Source organism: Dromiciops gliroides, chromosome 3, assembly GCF_019393635.1.
Source record: "Dromiciops gliroides isolate mDroGli1 chromosome 3, mDroGli1.pri, whole genome shotgun sequence".
In the NCBI taxonomy this organism is placed as follows: domain Eukaryota; kingdom Metazoa; phylum Chordata; class Mammalia; order Microbiotheria; family Microbiotheriidae; genus Dromiciops; species Dromiciops gliroides.
The window spans coordinates 312,219,541-312,238,023 of record NC_057863.1 but is presented as its reverse complement, the minus strand read 5'-3'; the positions used below and the strand labels follow the sequence as shown (position 1 = coordinate 312,238,023).

General features: G+C 39.1%; 1 protein-coding gene across 2 annotated transcripts in view; it reads right to left on the bottom strand.

Moving 5' to 3' along the window:
- ALCAM (activated leukocyte cell adhesion molecule) overlaps nucleotides 1-1,656 on the bottom strand; it is a 269,642-nt gene extending 267,986 nt beyond the window's left edge. For both annotated transcript variants that reach the window (XM_043995233.1, XM_043995234.1), the window contains exon 1: nucleotides 934-1,656. In XM_043995233.1, coding sequence (XP_043851168.1) covers nucleotides 934-1,006 — 73 coding nt within the window. In that variant the 5' untranslated portion in view covers nucleotides 1,007-1,656. The remainder of the gene's footprint in view (nucleotides 1-933) is intronic.
- Between the last annotated feature and the right edge of the window lie 16,827 nt (nucleotides 1,657-18,483).

Here is an 18,483-nt window from a genome sequence, read left to right as displayed (position 1 = left end):
GAGACCGCAACTGCCGCACTCTGAAGAAACACTGACAGTCAGGTGGCTGCTATAGCTCAGCCACAGTGGTCCGAAAGGACTTGGGCCACACTAGGGGTGGAAAGTCAGGAAAAGGTTTTTGCGTGATATCTTAGTTGGGGACGGAGAGAGGGGAGGGGAGGGGAAGGGGGAGGGAGTTCTTTTCTCTATAGTCACAGTTCAGAACTGTTAGCTCACACAAACTGGAAGAACCCCAAACCACCAATCCATCTACCTCTCACAAACATAAGGCATTAATAATGCCAATTCTGGTGGCGTTGCTTGTAACCCTTTCCATTTTTCTCTGGTCACACACGCATCAAAGGGGGGAAAATCACATTCAAGTAGCAAGCGTGGGAAAGGGTGCAGTCTTCTCTCTCTCGCCAATCTCTTCTGATCTCTTCAACCTATTCTACCATGGGGAAGTTACTGGGGGACTCGTCAAGAAAAAAAAAGTAGCGTGCGATTATTTCTTGCCATATCTAACTGGTACAAAAACTGCATGGAAGGCAATGACGTGGACTTTGGACACTACAGAGACACTCAGAGTATATGAGGGAAGAAAAAATTCGCCCACTAAACACAGGGTTCTGAAGGGGGGGAGGGAGGGATAAAGAGGTCGTCTTTCCACCAACACTTCCACATCCCCAGTTTTATATAAAGTTACTTGAAATTCAAAGAGTGCACCTGCTCGTCACCCAAACTTGAACAAACCAGGAAAGCCTGAACAGGAGGCAGGAGTGACAGGTCCCAGCTCCAAAAAGAACACTCTCCTCGCCCCCCACAATCAGTTCCCTCCCTCCTCTAAATGCCTTTGCGCATAGCCCGGGGCATACTGGCGGAGGAGGTCCCAGGAAATGACCCCCCGCTTTCTTCACCCTGGCATTGAGTGGCCACGTTTCCGCAGCTGCTCACCTGGCCTAAGGACGGCGGCAGAGATCAGGAGGCTTACGACCAGTCGACAGGAGTGGGCTGCTATCGGTGCCATATTCCTCCTCCTCCTCTTCCTCCTCCTCCTCTTCTGTGTGCAAGAACACAGTCCACTTCACAGGAGGGGGGCGTCGTCCTCCAGTCCCTTCGGTAATAGTACCACTTGGAGGTTAAGAATGGGAAAGGGGGAATGGGGGGCAGGAGCTTCGCACAGACACACCGCCCCCCCAGGATCAGGGGCTGCACCTTGTCCTCTTCCTCGAACGCAACTTTCCAACAGCCAGTGCCACCAACTCCCCCCTCCCCCACAATATCCCCAAAGCAGTCCCCCTCCCTGCCGGTGAACCACGAGAGCTTTTCCCCCCGTGAAGACAATTGAGTAATTTTGTAATTTGCAGGTGGTCCTTATTTTCTTTAATTTCTTTCTCTCGTAATAATAATAATTGCAATTTTTTTAAAAAGCCCGGGTACAATGAATAAAATCACTGGAGAAAGGTGATGAGAAGCAACGATTCTTGCAGTTCTCCTCAGGTGGCAGCGGTAGCGGCAGAGGCAGTGGTGGCGGTGGCAGTGGCAGCGGCGGTAGCGGCAGCGACGGCGGCAGCAGCAGCAGCAGCAGCAGCAGCCGCAGCTGCGATCGAAGGGAACTAGGCTCTGAGTGGTAGTGACTGGAAGGCGTGTGTAAGCTTCTCTTTCCCTCTCTCTCCTCCTTCCTCCCCACCCTCTTCTCCCCCCCCCCCCCCCCCCCCCGCCCCGCAACGTCTCTCTCCCTCCTACCCCTCCCTGCTAAACCGAGCAGGTGGTTGAAGCGCCGACTGGCAGCCTAGGGGCGCTGCAGGACCGAGCCTTACGAGCCTGGCACTAGGAAGGCTTAAGGAGGATGGGGAGAGCGAAGCGCGCACCAGGGATACTGGAGTAGGCAGGTCTCCACCCCGGGAGTCCCGCCCCCTCGGGAACGCGCACCGCCAATGGGAAACGAGCAAAGGATATCCCCGGGAGCTTTGGCTCCGCTGGTACCCTGGCGGCTCCCGGGGGATTGCCACTTCCTTGATCTTGCTAGTATCATTCATGTGACATTATCTCTTTCTTGTTTCCCACTTGGCTGAGAAAAGGACAAGTTCTCCACGTTTCTCACAAACGCAAACATCACCCCACTCCCTGACTTCTGGCACTTCTTTTCTTTGCTAGAATTTTGCATCTTTCTTTTAAAGAGGATGGCCCGGGGCTTGGACGAGATGACTAGGGCAGAATGGGGGAGGGAAAAGACTGGAATCTAGGTTGGTGGGTCTGAGCAAAACAAAACTGAGCGAAAAAAAACGGGGTTGAGTTAGCCTCTGGAGAAGGAGCCGGGAATCGCTTTTGGTTGGTTGCAGCCGAAGGGACGGAAGGGGATAATTTGACGTTCTGGACTTTCCCCCCCTCTTTTTGAAGTCAAAGCTTTTGAGTAATTCGTGTGGACTAGACGCTAAGGATATTTGTTTATTTGTTCCCAATAAAATCCCCCCCCCCCCACACACACACACAAACATGAGCAAGACAAACAGAACATTTGTTATTTTCATACGGTTCTTCTCTCCTTTTAAATTTAATGAAAAACAAAACAAAAACAAAAACAAATCCGCAGACCCTTTATTTTAAACGGGAAATGAATAAGAAAAAAAGTTGTGGGAAATGAAGGTCTAAAGCTTTCCAGTCTCCGAAAACACAGGCGCCCGAAAAGACCTAAGAGCTTCTCAGACAATTTCTAGTGACAGGACTGGCTCCCCAGAAAGATATCGGAAGCTTTGCGGAACTCAGAGGCGTCCGGGCGGAGCTGTTGTAATTCTACGTGGGTTTAAGCCAGAGACTCGAATTCTCTATTCGTTTTACCGAAGTATGGCAAAACCTTTTTTCTGCATCAGCACACCTCAGCATTAAATAGCCTTTCTGAAACAGGATCATGCCTACATGGAGCTGGTTTGCAACAGGGAATACCATGTAGTAATGATCAGGTAGGATCCTTTCGTCAGAAGAGTGACGTGTTTAAGACACCACCACCCAAAGGGGGGGGGGGGACTTACATTCCGTCATACCAGAAGCTTAAGAAAATTAATTTTAAGTTTTATGTTGATGACGAAACAAAACAAAACAAACCACCTATCTTTTCCCTTTTTTTCTTCCCATTAACTTTGGCTTTTTATCTACTTTGGTTAGGTTTGCAACCTTCCAAAGTACACTATTCAAGATTTTTTGTTTGTTTTCCTTCTCAAAGTAAACACTCTTCCTAATATTTCATTGATCTTCAGGGTTACTAGGTACTTCTGTTTTAAGCATATTAATTTTAGACCAACAACAGGAAAAATATTATTTGAAAGCCACATTTATAGGGTGAATTTTGCTCAACTGCTGGAGTTTAGATTTACTCCAGGGAGTGTTTTCTGTAAGTAAGGGAGGCTCTATAATTAGGCTAAGTGAAGGGTATAAATCAAGGGCACCAAGACAACTGAATAACCTGAACTTAAGGCCCTACTACCAGTCTCTTTGAAATTAGAGTTTTGTTTTAAAATTTATTTTGGTTTGTATGGGTGTTTTGAGTGTGCTCATTGTGCTCACTGCATAGAAGCCCAACCAAATCCTGGGTGATATTCAGAATTGATTTTAAACCATCATCTTCATTCATGAATGATGAATATGTATATATTTATAAGTATGTGTATAGATAGATATAAAAATATACACAATAAGTTTTATGTGTACACACATATACATACATATTCTAAGGACTTTAAATACATTTATTTCCATTATGCTCAAAACTATTTTAAGAAAGACCTCTATATTTAAAATATACATATATATGTATGTTAAGTATATGCAAAAATGTTTGTGTTCTATATATGTATTGTATGTTATATATACACACATATATTCAAAGCTCTTAGTATTCCTTTTTCAAAGCAATAATCAAGACAAACCAAAAGCATCTAGATTGAGACTATGTCAGAGATAAGAAAAGAAGAGAAAGAGACAGGGTTTATATTCTGTAAAAGCAGAATTTGTTCATACATTTTGCAGAATTAACAATAGATATAAATTGGACATATTCATGAATAGTCATATTAGTTTCACATATGAATTTCAAAGCACTTTGAGACAATATTCCATAGTTATTACAGGAATCACTATCTTAGTTCAAGGATGATAGATGATAAATTAGGGCCTGAAAAGTTCCTTAGAAGTTATCCAGACCAAGCCACTCATTTTTCAGATGAGGAAAATGAAGTTCAGAAGGGTCAAGTAAGTAGTTCAACATCACATAGTTGGAAAATTATAGGGACAGGATGAGAATTCCAGTCCTCTAAATCTAGGTCCAATCATCATCATCTTCTTCTTCTTTTCCCTTCTCTAGTACAACATATAGATATATTAATTCCCTGAATAATATATAATTAAAGGGAGCCATCATGTTGCAGTGGATAGAGAACAGGCTTAAGAGCCAAGAAGATGGCACCCTACTCCTGACATATACTTATTGTGTGATATTGGTAAATCATTTAGCCTCTCAATGCTAGGCAACTGTCTAAGACTATGCTTTATAATGAAGGTGCCAACCTGCATTAGTAGAAGTACTTTTATCATCTGTCAGTGCCCTATAGTCCCTTTTGGGTCCACAGTGCAGTCACTCAAAAATTTGTTGAATTGTATATTGTGTTGTATTTCATAAAATGATAAAACCATAGTAACAGTATAATTCTCTAATGGAGAGAATGCAATAGATCTCCATCAACATCTTCAAAAATGCTAGCTAACTGAGCTATATCACTAATCAAAAACCTTCAGAGCCTTGGAAATGCCCAGTACTTCCTTCAGACTGCATGTTTTAACTGTTGTAAGAACAAAAAATGAAAAACAGTGATATAAGTCTAACCAGAGATCTGCTCAGTCATTTGATTTTCTAACCCCTACATGAGAAATGAGGAAAGAGCCTTGCTAAGCTGTTTTACTATAGAGGCTACACTACATCTATAAAATTGATGTCAAAAATACTCAGTGTATAAAATAATAACCCACAAGTGATTACATTAGGTGCATAAAATTTAATCAAGAAGCATGATTTATTCTGGGTTTTCCCTGCTATTTGGGAATTTCTTTTCAAAGGTCACTGTATATTTTCAACTTTAGGATGAAAGAAGCAGCTCTTTTAGCACTGAATAAATAGAAAGTGACTCAGAGTAGGATTACTTAATGTTTGATACCTTTAAAGAAATTTAAATTTGATTAGGCATTCTAGAGATGATCCCCAGAGCAACCTCTATTTGTAATGACACTTCTCCTACCTTCCATCTTATGATTCACAATTCTTTCAAGAATATGAGGATGACAAATTAAAGATCAGTAAAAATGAGCAAAGAATGTATTCTTTATCTTGTAACCCTATGTACCCACACAGACAAATAAACTTATTCTTTTTACTTATTTATTGTTGGGGGAGGGAAGAGGAAACTTCTGAACCTTTGATTTCAGTGACATGGGGAACTATTGATATGGAAACTCCCTTCCCCTATGCAAGTTAGTAACTCTCTATAATTTACATATACTCTTAGAGTTGCTTTGAGTACTTAGAGGTTAATCAACTTTCCCATGGTCACACGGACAGTGTCTATCTGAGGCAAGACTTGAATCTAGTTCTTAATGATTTCAAGGCTGGCCATTGTTGTCAATGGAAAGTCTATCTTGATCCCATGAGAATCAACATCTACCAAATAATGAATACCCATTATTTTACTTTGGAATATTACATTTAAATGAAAAAAGCAATTAATTATTGGTAAATATAACTTCTATGAGATCAAAATAGGCCTTCAGTTATGTTATAAAAATGCATTAATAGTAGTAGCTTATCCTCTATGACTTAAGTTACATAATATAGGATAAAAAAAAATTGGAGACAAGAATGGTTTTGGAGGCATGTGTCCAACTTAAAAGATAAGGAAACAGAGTTCCAGAGTTACTTTCTCAGAGCATTACTGAGGTTTCTCTTTTGGTTTGGTGTATCATTTTTGGTAAATATAAATAAGGGAGTCACCATTTCAAAGCAGATTAGAAGAGTAATCCAAAATTTAATTGAGTACCACATAACATTAATAAAATAAAAAATCAAAAAACACATCCCAGTGCAGTTCTTCAGACTGTTTTTAGGGAACCCATAGTGGGTAGTCTTTCATTTAACATACCTAGGTCAATTAAATGAATAGTGCGTAAGGTGGAATCATCAACACCAATCTGTCCTTATACTTTGCTCTTGCACATTGAATTGGTCAAAGTATCAATGCCAGGCAATGGATTTCAGAATCACAGATTATTCATAACTTTTTCATGCCTAACAATCCTATAAAGAAAAATAGTTAATTTAATTTCATGTCTAGGACTTCAATACTGTGTGGAAGTATTTGAAATTACTTGAATCATTTCATATTATAGTTACATTTTAAAGTGAGATTTTTGAGAAAATAGAATACTATAAGATTAAATATATAAACAAGTACAGAAAACTATATTTTAAATGTTTGTTCATATTAATCTCACCAAAATTTATTATGTCTTTTATTGTGTGTGTGTATGTGTAGGGGGAATCTGTTAGATGAAGGGTTTTTTTTTTTTTAGTGCATGTCTATAATTATATTATACTTTGATAAATCCCCAGAAGAAAGGTGACAAATGATCTTCATTTCATTTTTAAGATTCTCAAATCATATAGGGCAAGTATTGGTTATAACAAGTATTGGTTTTATAACAAGTGGTTATAAAAGGACATACACTGGATTTCTTGTATTGGACAGAAGGTTTAGAGCCTAATCCTCCATCCTTTTTCCAATCTCACCCAATTTTTTTTTTTTTAGTGAAGCAATTGGGGTTAAGTAACTTGCCCAGGGTCACACAGCTAGTAAGTGTTAAGTGTCTGAGGTGGGCTTTGAACTTAGGTACTCCTGACTTCGGGGCTGGTGCTCTATCCACTGTGCCACCTAGCTGCTCCACCCAATATTTTTAATATAGGTGAAATCAAGTTTGGATGATTATTAAGGGTAACTTTGAATGGGAAAAAAAAAGAAGTCATAAAAAGACATTTTCAGGTAGGAGAATAAGAAAGAAGGAAGGATATTCTCATCTTTTGTGTATGGTTAGAAGAAGGGGTTATTTATTGGCTACTCAATGTAATTTACACTGGCCTTCCAATTCATTAGGAACAGCCTTGGGCCCACTAGTTGGTATGAGTACAACATTTAAAGCTAAGGTCTTAGACATTTTACTAACTTGCAATATAACCCACTTTATAGCCCCAGGCTATAAACTTTTCTTTCACCTCCTGCTCTTAACAGGGGACACCTTAGAAATGGAAAAATGAGAGAAATCACAGGAAAGTTTCTCCTTCATTACTCCAGCTGCATGTTTTGGAGGATCCCACTGTTAAGAGCAGGGCCCTGGATTCAGGACGACCTGAGTTCAAATCTGGCCTCAGACACTGGATACTTACTAGCTGTGTGGCTCTGGGCAAGTAACTTAACCCTCATTGCCCCCACAAAAAGCCCCAAAAAAACAAAAAACAAAAGATTAAATGATTGAGGACAGCTAGGTGGTGCAATGCAATGGCTAAAGCACCAGCCCTGGATTCAGGTGTACCTGAGTTCAAATCTGGCCTCAAACACTTGATACTTACTAGCTGTGTGACTCTGAGCAAGTCACTTAACCCTCATTGCCCCGCCCCCCCCAAAAAAGAAGATACTCTCAAGATTAAATGGTTGGTCAAGACAGGACCAGAATTCATATCTCCCAGAGTAATATGTTGTTCTACACTACTTCATATGCCCCTCCTTGATCCTATTTTTCTTTGGTTCTCTCTAACTATAATAGAATCACAGGCAATTATTCAGCCATTTTGAAGATGGTGTTGTTTTCCTATTCTTTGGTGTAGAGCAGGGGCTCTTAATCTAAGGTTAAGAACTTGGATGGGGGAAAACCACATTTATTTTCACTAATTTCTAACTTAAATTTAACATTTACTTCAATTATGAATGTAGGCAACAACACATCATCCTGAAAAGGGGTCTGTAGTTTTCACTGTCAAAAGTGTCTGTAACACAAAAAGAGTAATGACCTGTTGGTTTAGAGGAATTGCTAGTTGGCACAAAGAAAAAAAAATGTCTACAGGTATTAACTAATTTCTAGACATTTCCTTTTCTTGTTATCTTAGCTACTATGTAATTATTTACAGAATGAGGTATTGTTCTGTTGCTGGAATAGTATCATATAAATAATGGAATTATAAGACTAGTGTCTAGGCCAATGTTCCTCCCCACTTGACTCCCTCCAAAATCCCCAGGATTCAAGGTGAATATGAGTCTTACAGAGAAACAAAACACTTGCCTAGGGACATTTCTCTGAAGGTGATTAGTACCAGGTAGCATTTGGAAGGTTGAGATAAGTGGTGTTGGATGTTTTATGCTTAAGCAGACATGATCTGGATCCATTTTTGCTAAGTTCCTTCCATAGACTGCATTTCCTCAATGAGAAATTTCACAGCCAAGATATTTCTCCCTGTGGATCTTGCTCAAGGAAGGGGATTGACATAGGACTAAGAGAAGCATGAATTGGCTAATCTTCTAAGGGCCCCTTTCCCAAATTTTAGTCTTAGTAGAAAGATTTCACTGTTAGCAGCCGCTGATGTGGCAAGGTCAAGGTTCTAGCTCCCCCCTGACAATTTTTTTTCTCCCTAATCCAAAGGAAGAGAGTTTCTACTAGTTAGCTAATACTCTCTAATTCCTCTCATATCCTATTAATCTTAAAAATTATCCCTTCTGTCTCAAGTCAACCCCAAAACTGTACTTACTTAGCCTATATGCATATAAATCTCTGACACCTCTCTCCTAATCATCCTTTCTGTTATCTTTCTTGCCTAGTCCTAAGAGTATTCTTCCCCCTTTCCTTACTTTGTCCCAACAATTACTCCAGGAGAATGTTAAATCCCCATGTATATTTTCTTATAAAGCTATAATTTGTTAAGTGAGGGTGGGGGCGTGGAGTGGGGGCAGGGAATAAGCATTTATATAAGCACCTACTATGTTCCTGGAAGTGTGCTAAGCACTTTACAAATATCATCTCATGTTAATCCCACAACTCTGTGGGGTAGGTACTATTATTATCCTCATTTTACAGCTAAGGAAACTGAGGCAAATTGAAATAACTTGCCCATAGTCACATAGTAAGTATCTGTGACTGAATTTGAATTCAGATCTTGCTGACTCCAGGCCCAACCCTGGCTTTTATTGTTGATGTTATTTCCTTCTCCCCCCCCTTCCCCCCACCCTTTATACTGACTTTAGGGTTTAATAAGAAAAGAAAGAGCAACCATAATGTCCTCAAAGGTAAGTATCAGGTCTCCTACCTCTTTTATAAACTGCATAGCACTATTGAAAAAGTAGCTTTTCCCCCCCGAAGCTGCACAGCACTTGGCAAGTACTTTTTAAAAAGTAGTTTTTCCCCCAAGCATATATAAAGGTATTAATGTCTATGAATATGTAATCCAAAATCCAAGGAAGAACTTCTTGACATTCCCTCCCAACAACACTCCCTCCCAATAATGCTTGTATTTGGTCAAAGATTGATGCATGAAAATAACTTTAATAAGGAACAAAGCTATTCATTTTGCATTTATGGCTTAACATGTTAGTCCCCTTAGAAAAATAATAGGTTGACTTAAATTCAAAATAAAGGATAAAGGACTAATAACTGTCTCTTGATAACATGGTATGACCCATCTATAAAGAGAGTGGACTTCCAAAAGGAACCAACAGACTAGTCAAACAAACTAAACAGTTCAAACCAAATAGCAAAGAAGTGGAAAGTCAGATTAGGGGAAAAGTTAAAAGAGAAAGTGAGTGGGGGAGGGGAGGGAAATAAACTATGACTTAAAGGAGAGAGATTTCAGAGGCAAAGAAAATAAGTTCTGTGAAGATGAGATAGGAGATGGGAAGGTCGGTTTGTTTGAAAGAATGAAAAAAAAGTAGTTTTTGTGTTTTTCCCAAAGACGGGGTGGGGGGGGAGGTTGGGGCGGGGGGGGGGGGAGCGGAGTTCTGCTGTTTTTGATGCACACAATGAAAAAGTTCCTTATTGAAACGCCATGACTCACTCTCCTTCTCTTTTCCTAGGTCTTCCCAAGCTTATGAGCAAAAGGTTCAGGAAAGGGTGAAATGACAGAGATTTTTCTTAGTGACTTCTTTGTGAATGTCAGTCTCCTTATGGATGGCGCCCCCCTTCTCACCGGCGAGTAAAAAATGAGGAACGTAACCTTTCTGGTTGGAGGACCCGGCTGTTGCTTCCCTACCCTGGGACTAGATCCGCCATCCATTCCTCTAGACTACCTCATCTGGTTTTAGCCAGCTACCAAGCTCTTTGCTCACTCTGGCATGAAGTTCAGGGAGAAGGGGCGGTGCTAGGTAAAGGCAACGGCAAGCCGGCTGCTCTCCAATAATCCCCATCCTCTTCCCAAGGGAGTCCCTGCTCCTTTCCCTTCAGTTGTTCCTCACACACAGGTAGCATATGTTGGCTCTTTAAGTCTTGGCAGCTACTAGATTCCTTAGGGTAATCTTCCTAAATAATGCGGTTCCACTCCCTCCCTCCCCTTCCGCTTTTGGTTTTTCATCCAGCTCAGTAGCAGATTGCTGGCCGTTTGTTTGGCATTCTGACTCGGCTGCCTAAGAGAGTAAGAAGGGATCCTTCCCCACTTCCAGATCCGGTATTATTAGGCTAACCTTAGGGGGGGAAATCTCCCAGGTTTGCCTCCGTAACTCAGTTGCTCTAGGATACTGTCCGTATCCTGTTGGCAGCCACGTTTTTCCTCTAGTTGACCTCCCTAGGACAGTGCTGCCGAGAGGGGCACGAACTCTTTTGTCTTTTTTTTTTTTTTTGCCTTTGGGTCGTGCATAGAGCCCACCAAGGGGGTAGTTTGTGAGCTTTTCCAGTCAGTCGCCTTCTTGCAGTAGCAAAAATCTCTGATGTGCATTTTCTTTTTTGTAAAGAACCCGTTAGCTTGCTCTTGGTAGGGAAGAGTGCATTATCTAATATGTTACAATAAGAAAATTTCGACCCTACTGTTATATATCATAGCAGTTTTCAGGAATATATTGAGCTTCCCTGATTCTCCTACTCGTGAGCCCTCATTTTCAGCTTGCTCTTCTGACTGATTACACATTGCATGTTATTCCAGAAATTCTACTGCCTAGGATATAACCTCATAGAAATCCACATAAGAAACAACCAGAAACTTTTATTTCCTTTCCAATTTGTAAGTAATCCTTTGGGATGTCTCCGATTCCCGATAACCTCAGTATTGCCCTCCTGGACAAGAGTGAAAGGATTGGGGTCACTGGCAACGAAATAAATAGGCGATAAGGCAATCACTTGAGTTGACTATTCAAAGAGAACCTATAATTATATCTGTCTATCTTCTCTTGAGGGAGTTAAAAATTCTATAAAAGGCTGATCTTGGCATAATTGATACATGGAAAGCTATCAAATAAGCCTGTGAAACAAAATCAGAATAAATCCACAGGCAATATCGAAAAGGGGACATTTAATTCTCTGTCACTCAGGTAGAAGGAACAGTTCGACTTTTAAAAGGTATCCACATATAGTTACTCAATAAAATATAATCTCTATTCAAGCTTTTAGAGTAGAGTGTGGGGTGGTGGTTGGGATTTTTAGCTTGGTTAAAGTAAATAAAATACTCTAGAAGGAACAAAATCAAACTTGTTGAAACTTGGATTTGCAGTAATATAAGGTGGCTTGGAGGAGATGAATTCAGGTGGAAAATGACCTTTTTTATTATGTTCAGGAAGACATTAGAATGTCAGTAGAAAATGCTAGAAAGGAGATTTATAACACCACAGTTGTGTTGGCAAGTTTCATTTTTTAAGAAACCCTTTAGATTGAAGTTGCAAACTCTCACAATCTTGTAAATGGAATCACTCTGAAAGAGAAATGCGTAGTCCCTGTTAATCCATGAATAGGATTAGAAGAAAACTAACAAGTCTGTAGTTGGATTAAACTGTGTTGAAAGATTCTTAAAACTAAATTAGTCTCCATTTACTTTTCACTAAGGCCTTTTTGCTTCCCACAAAATGGTGTTATGGAATAGGTCAGGGTTTTTTTTTTTCTCACCGCAATAATATGCTTCACTCACACTCATAATTTTATCTCTAGCATTTTACATAATAAAAATTGTTTATACAATATAGTCCGTTTTGTGCACCCTTCCCATAAATGAACCCTGTGTATGCAAAACCCTTTATATGAGGGTAAAATTTGTTTTCATGGTATTAACAGTTCACAAACTTTCACCAAACATAGGAAACTCAATATACTTTTTGTTTTTGTTTTTGTTTGTGGGGCAGTGGGGGTTAAGTGACTTGCCCAAGGTCACACAGCTAGTAAGTATCATGTGTCTGAGGCTGAATTTGAACTCAGGAACTCCTAAATCCAGGGCAGGTGCTTTATCCACTGTGCCACTTAGCCCCCTCCTCAATATACTTTTTTTAACCCTATACAACTTCTGTCATTATCACTTTAAAATCTTCAAAATAGTCTACAGGAGTCAATCTGTTTCCTTTAAAATACTTCCTTAATGGAAGAACACTATTAAGACATGTACTTTTTTTTTTTGAACTGAAGTTGTGATTTCATTTGTCTAGGGATCTACCAATGAGGAAACTCCCTTTACTTATGCAAGTTGACAAATGCTTTACAGTTTAGCATTTCCCGGCATTGCCTGGGGCACCTAAGAGATTAAGTGAATTGCCAGTGAACTGCACTATAACTATAAATAATCCTGCAGGGTTTTTTTTTTTTCCTTTTCTCCTCTTTGGATCTTAGTTCACTTTTTCCTTTAATTAGGTCTGGCGTTGGGAATGACCTTGATATTTTAAATCGAGAAGGAAGGGCATTCTTTCTTTCTTTCTTTCTTTTTTTTAATGTTCCTTGCCTTTTTCATTAACTAGATATAATATGCATGGGTCTATCTCCAGTCTTCCTGATATGTATTTTGCCACTGGACCCAGATGGCTCCAGAGAAGAGAGTGAGGCTGGTAACTTTGCCTCCCTTAAATCTAACTCACTTGTAAGTCATTACATCACCTTCCTGATATCTTTGGTCCTCTTCAAGAAAAAAAGGGCAAACAACAACAATAAAAAGAATATACATAAACATTGCTTTTACAAGTGCAAAATTGACCATCAAGGATCAAAAGTGGATAAGATACTCCTGGGTGATGTAGCTTCCCAGCTCTGCTTTTCTGCCTCCTTTTATGTATTATCTCACCCATTAGATTATAAACTTGTTGAGGGCAGGGACTGTCTTTCTTTTTATTAATTGTATCCTCAGTGCTTAGCACAGTGCTTGGCATATTATACACACCTAACAAATGTTTATTGGATTGTATTGGACTGATTTGTCTTTTGCTGCTGCCATATCTGTCCATTGATCTCTCTTCATCATCCTTCTGTATCTTTCTATCTCTTCATCACCCTAAACCTAAGGCTTCAGTACCATGACAATGCACATAGGCCATTGAGACCCTCTAATGAGGTGCTCTATGGGAACTAGCTTTCCTTGGGCAACTTCCAATGCTTTAGACATTTCTGAATGCACTACAACTTTCTAGCCAAGCCTGGGACACTTGTCATGGGACTTTCCTAATTGGTAGAGAAAATGCTGATGTGACAGTGCTTACCTACATGAGGGGCTTAGTTGACTTGTAAGTTTTGTATAAGAAAGACATTCTTCTTTTGTTGGAGATGATAAATCCAATTCTAAGTTCTCTTGAGGTCTGACTGAAGAAACATGGAAAAAGTCTTCGAACATGGCAAGCATGCAGGGGAAGACAGTTTTTCAACATGTGCCTGATTTCCAGGATGCCTCGATAGAGACACTAAGAATTTCATCTTTAGTGAGATCAGGGTCTAAATTGGCTCATAAGTTCTTGTATATTTGATAGTATATTCTAATTTATATAACTTCTTTGATTTCTGTTTTCTATCTTTCTGGATAAATAGTTGACTCGCTAATCATTATTTGTCCTGTTTTGTGTGATCAGCACTTCGAGGGAAGGAGCAAAGCCCATGGGCAGGAGCTTGGTTAGTCCTTCCTTTATGGGATAGCAACCTGTGAAGCTAGTGGGGTTTTTTTGGGTTCTCAGTCAGTTCTGCTGCTGGAGCAGCAAAATTTGATGGAGAGTAGGGGAAAGGTAGACTAATTGATATAATTATAATCAAATACTTCTTCACTCAGAGGAGAACAGAGAAGCCAACCTTGTGGTCCCTTCTGCTACTCTTCTCAAGTTAAGAGCCTCAGCTTTTCTTTAGAGAGAGATGGGCAAGAATCTAATTATATCAACCAGTGGCTATTCTTGAGCCTTTTTGTTTTGTTTTGTTTTGTTTTTTTGTTCAGGCAATGGGGGTTAAGTGACTTGCCCAGGGTCACACAGCTAGTAAGTGTCAAGTGTCTGAGGCCGGATTTGAACTCAGGTACTCCTGAATCCAGGGCTGGTGCTTTAACCACTGCGCCATCTAGCTGTCCCCTTCTTGAGCCTTTTTATAGAAACTTCCTGTAATGTCCTCCTTCTATCCTCTAGAACCACACAGAAATCATTCCATATCTCCAAATACTTGGAGATGTCTATATTATTTCATTTATAACTTTGTCTCTTATGCTAAGCATCCTTAATTCCCTCACTCATTCCTCATTATGACATTGTTACCATCCTCCTAACCTCCCAGTCCTACTATGAACATAGTCTGGTTTGTCAATACCTCCTTTCAAACTGAGGTGTCCAGAAATGGACACAGTAGTTCAGATAGGATCTGATCAACCCAGTACAGTGGGACTGTTCACAGAATCTTAAGAATCTTAGAGTATAAAAAGGACCTCTGAAAGTCATTGGCTTTCACAGGTTTTCTTTATAGTTAATCCTAAATTTGCTTCCTTACAACACCTACTAATTTCTCTTCCACCTATTTGATTGCCTAAGTACTTGAATGTAACTATCATGCAGTATACTGAGTATACTCTTCTCCTGACTAAAATAATCCTTCCCAATACTTCTAATGTTCTCCATATTGCATTGTCTCCAATGATCCTACAATCCTGCTTAGCCCCACTGCCAGTTTATATGATATTATCTGAGTAGACTTTAGCATTTACCTTGTTCTGAATGCAATGATTCACTTAATGTAGTTTAGGACAGGATTAATGTTTTGACTGACATATAACACTCTTGACTCATAATGAAATTTCAGTCCATTAAAACTTTTAACTTTTCTTTTTAAAAAATTATGTTTTCAGTGAATAAGCATTTATTTTCTCTCCTTCCATGACCCAAAGTGATAATTTGTTTTGCTTGACTATGCATATTTGTCATGCAACTTTTTCACATAAACTATTGTCTAGCAATGCCCCTCCTGACACACAGTAGTTTTTTTTATTTTTTAACTTAAGTGTGGAACACTGCATATATTCATTTTAGGAATGAATGGAAGTCCTTTAATCCAACTTACTCTTTATACAAATAAGGCTTTGAGAGGTTAAGTCACTTATAAAAGGTCACACATATAGTAAATGGCAGAACTATTAAACTTTTAAAAACTTTTTATTTAATTTTTCTCTTTTATTATGAATTCAATAACCATCAATAAATGAACACTTTAGTATACAAAGAAGAAAAATGAGAATTATACGTAAAACTATAAACTTTTCTTACATACAGTTTGTTTTTTTAATTGCATACTATGGTTGTAACAAAATAACCTTCATTGTGTCTTCTCCAGGGTTTTTACACACACACACACACACACACACGTGCACACACACACACACACTCACATACACACACGTGCACACAAACACACACACACACTCACATATTTCATTGAAGTATTCTTTCTCTCTCTGCCCCCTCTCCTTTTTTCTTCCTTTTTTTTCTTTCCTTCTCTCCATCCCTTTATAAATACCCACTAATTTCTTTCCCCAAGAAAACCCCTCCCTTGTCAAGCACAATAGTTGACACATTGGTCATGTCTGTAAAGACACATCCCATTCTGCACCTCTAGTCCAGCACCTTTCTGCCAAAAGGAATTTCTTCTTCAGGCTTCTGAAGTCATGATTTGTTACTCTGTTGAACAGATTTCTATAATGATTCAAAGTTTCCTTTATATTATTGTAATAAACATGTAAGTTTTCCTGTTCTGCTCATTTCATGCTGTAACAATAAATACCAGTGATGTAGGAGGCAAAAAAGCAGTTAACAGAAAAATCTAAGAACCAAGCTCTAATTTAGATCTGAGCTTTAAAAGGGATTCAGACCCCAGTTAATGGATAACTTAAGACTTGAATCTTCATTAATACAAGTCAGGGCCTTGGTTCCTTGTTACCCACATAAATCAACACCCATAACAAGAACATAAAGAGGTAGGTCATAGAGACCATAACTATAACAATGAAACACAGACAGGTCATAGACATTATACTGATAAATGAAAATATTTTGATATGGACATGGGAATCAAAAAGTGACATGCACAGAAAAGGCCAAATTTGTCCCCAGATTCACCTTATGACATGTAAACCCTCAAAGGCATCTCCACAGAAAAAGGTACCTGCCTCAGGGGTTGGCTCAAGACCCCAGGAATTCCAAATTAGGATAAGCCCTCCTCTGTACCTCCCTAAGGTGGAGATTATTATCAATTAATTCATACTATAAATATAACTATCTTTTCTTTCTCTATTTGAGAGATACCTTTCCACTTTTCTGGTTCTCTCACAGTATTGCAATAAAACTTGGGAAACTGAGTCACTGAGTCTTGTAATTCTTTTGGGATGACTCATGATCAATTTGACTCTAATTCTATCCTACATCCCTAAATTTCTCCAAATTCATCAAATTCGTGATTTCTTACTTCACAGAAATATCCCATTTGATGTTCATATGCCAAAATTTGCTCAGACATTCAAAGGCAGGACGTGAACTCAGGTATTCTGACTTTTCTGTCTTTCCATAGCAACACATTACTTTTAGGTAATTCAATTTTGCCCATTACTCTAGTCAGTCAAGATGTTTTGGGATTTTGACTCTCAAAATGTGCCCAGGGTCACATAGTAAATGTCTGAGACTATATTTGAACTCAGAAAGAAGAGTCTTCCTGACTCTAGGTACAGTGTTTTATCCACTGCACAGCCTAGTCACCCAAATACTAATATATACGACAGCAAAATGGCTAATAGTTTTAAAAAAAAAAAGAAACATTTTGGGCAAATCGCATTCTCCATAGCAGTTTACCTGAAGCTTTTTCTTTTTTTTTTTTAAATTAATAAAGTTTTTTTTCCGTTATATGTAAAGATAGTTCTCAACTTTTGTTTATACAAGCTTTACAATTTCAGATTTTTCTCCCTCCCTACCCTCCCTCCCCCCTCCCCTAGACAGCAGGTAATCTGATATAGGTTGTATATATATATATACACACATAATAACATTAATCCTATTTCTGCATTAGTCCTGTTATAAGAGAAAAAATCAGAGCAATGATGAAAAACCTCAAAATAGAAAAAAACAACAGCATCAAAAACAAAAGAAATAGTATGGTTCATTCAGCATCTATACTCCGCAGTTCTTTTTTTTTTTTCTTGGATTTGGAGATCCTCTTCCATCACGAGTTCCCTGGAACTCTTCTGTGCCATTGCATTGGTGATGATACTGTGTACAATGTTCTTCTGGTTCTGCTCATCTCACTCACTCATCATCAGCTCACGCAAGACCCTCCAGGTTTCTCTGAACTCCTCCTGCTCATCATCTTACAGCACAATAGTATTCCATTGTATTCACATACCACAACTTGTCCAGCCATTCCCCAATTGATGGGCACCCCCTCAACTTTCAATTCCTTGCCACCATGTAAAGAGCAGCTATAAATATTTTTGTACATGTGGGTCCCTTTCCCCTTTCCATGATCTCTTTGGAAAAAGACCCAAAAGTGGTATTGCTGGGTCAAAGGGTATGCACAACTTTATCGCCCTTTGGGCATAATTCCAAATTGCTCTCCAGAATGGTTGGATCAGTTCACAGCTCCACCAACAATGGATTAGTGTTCCAATTTTCCCACAGCTTCTCCAACATTTATTATCTTCCTTTTTTGTCATTTTAGCCAATCTGATAGGTGTCAGGTGGTACCTCAGAGTTGTTTTTATTTGCATCTCTCTAATCATTAGAGATTTAGAGCATTTTTTCATATGGGAATAGATAGCTTTGGTTTCTTCATCAGAAAACTGCCTGTTCATATCCTTTGACCATTTCTCAATTGGGGAATGACTTGGGTTCTTATAAATTTGATTTAGTTCCCTATATATTTTAGAGATGAGGCCTTTATCAGAAGTACTGGCCTCAAAAATTGTTTCCCAGCTTTCTGCCTCCCTTCTAATTTTGGATGCATTGCTTCTGTTTGTACAAATTTTTTTTA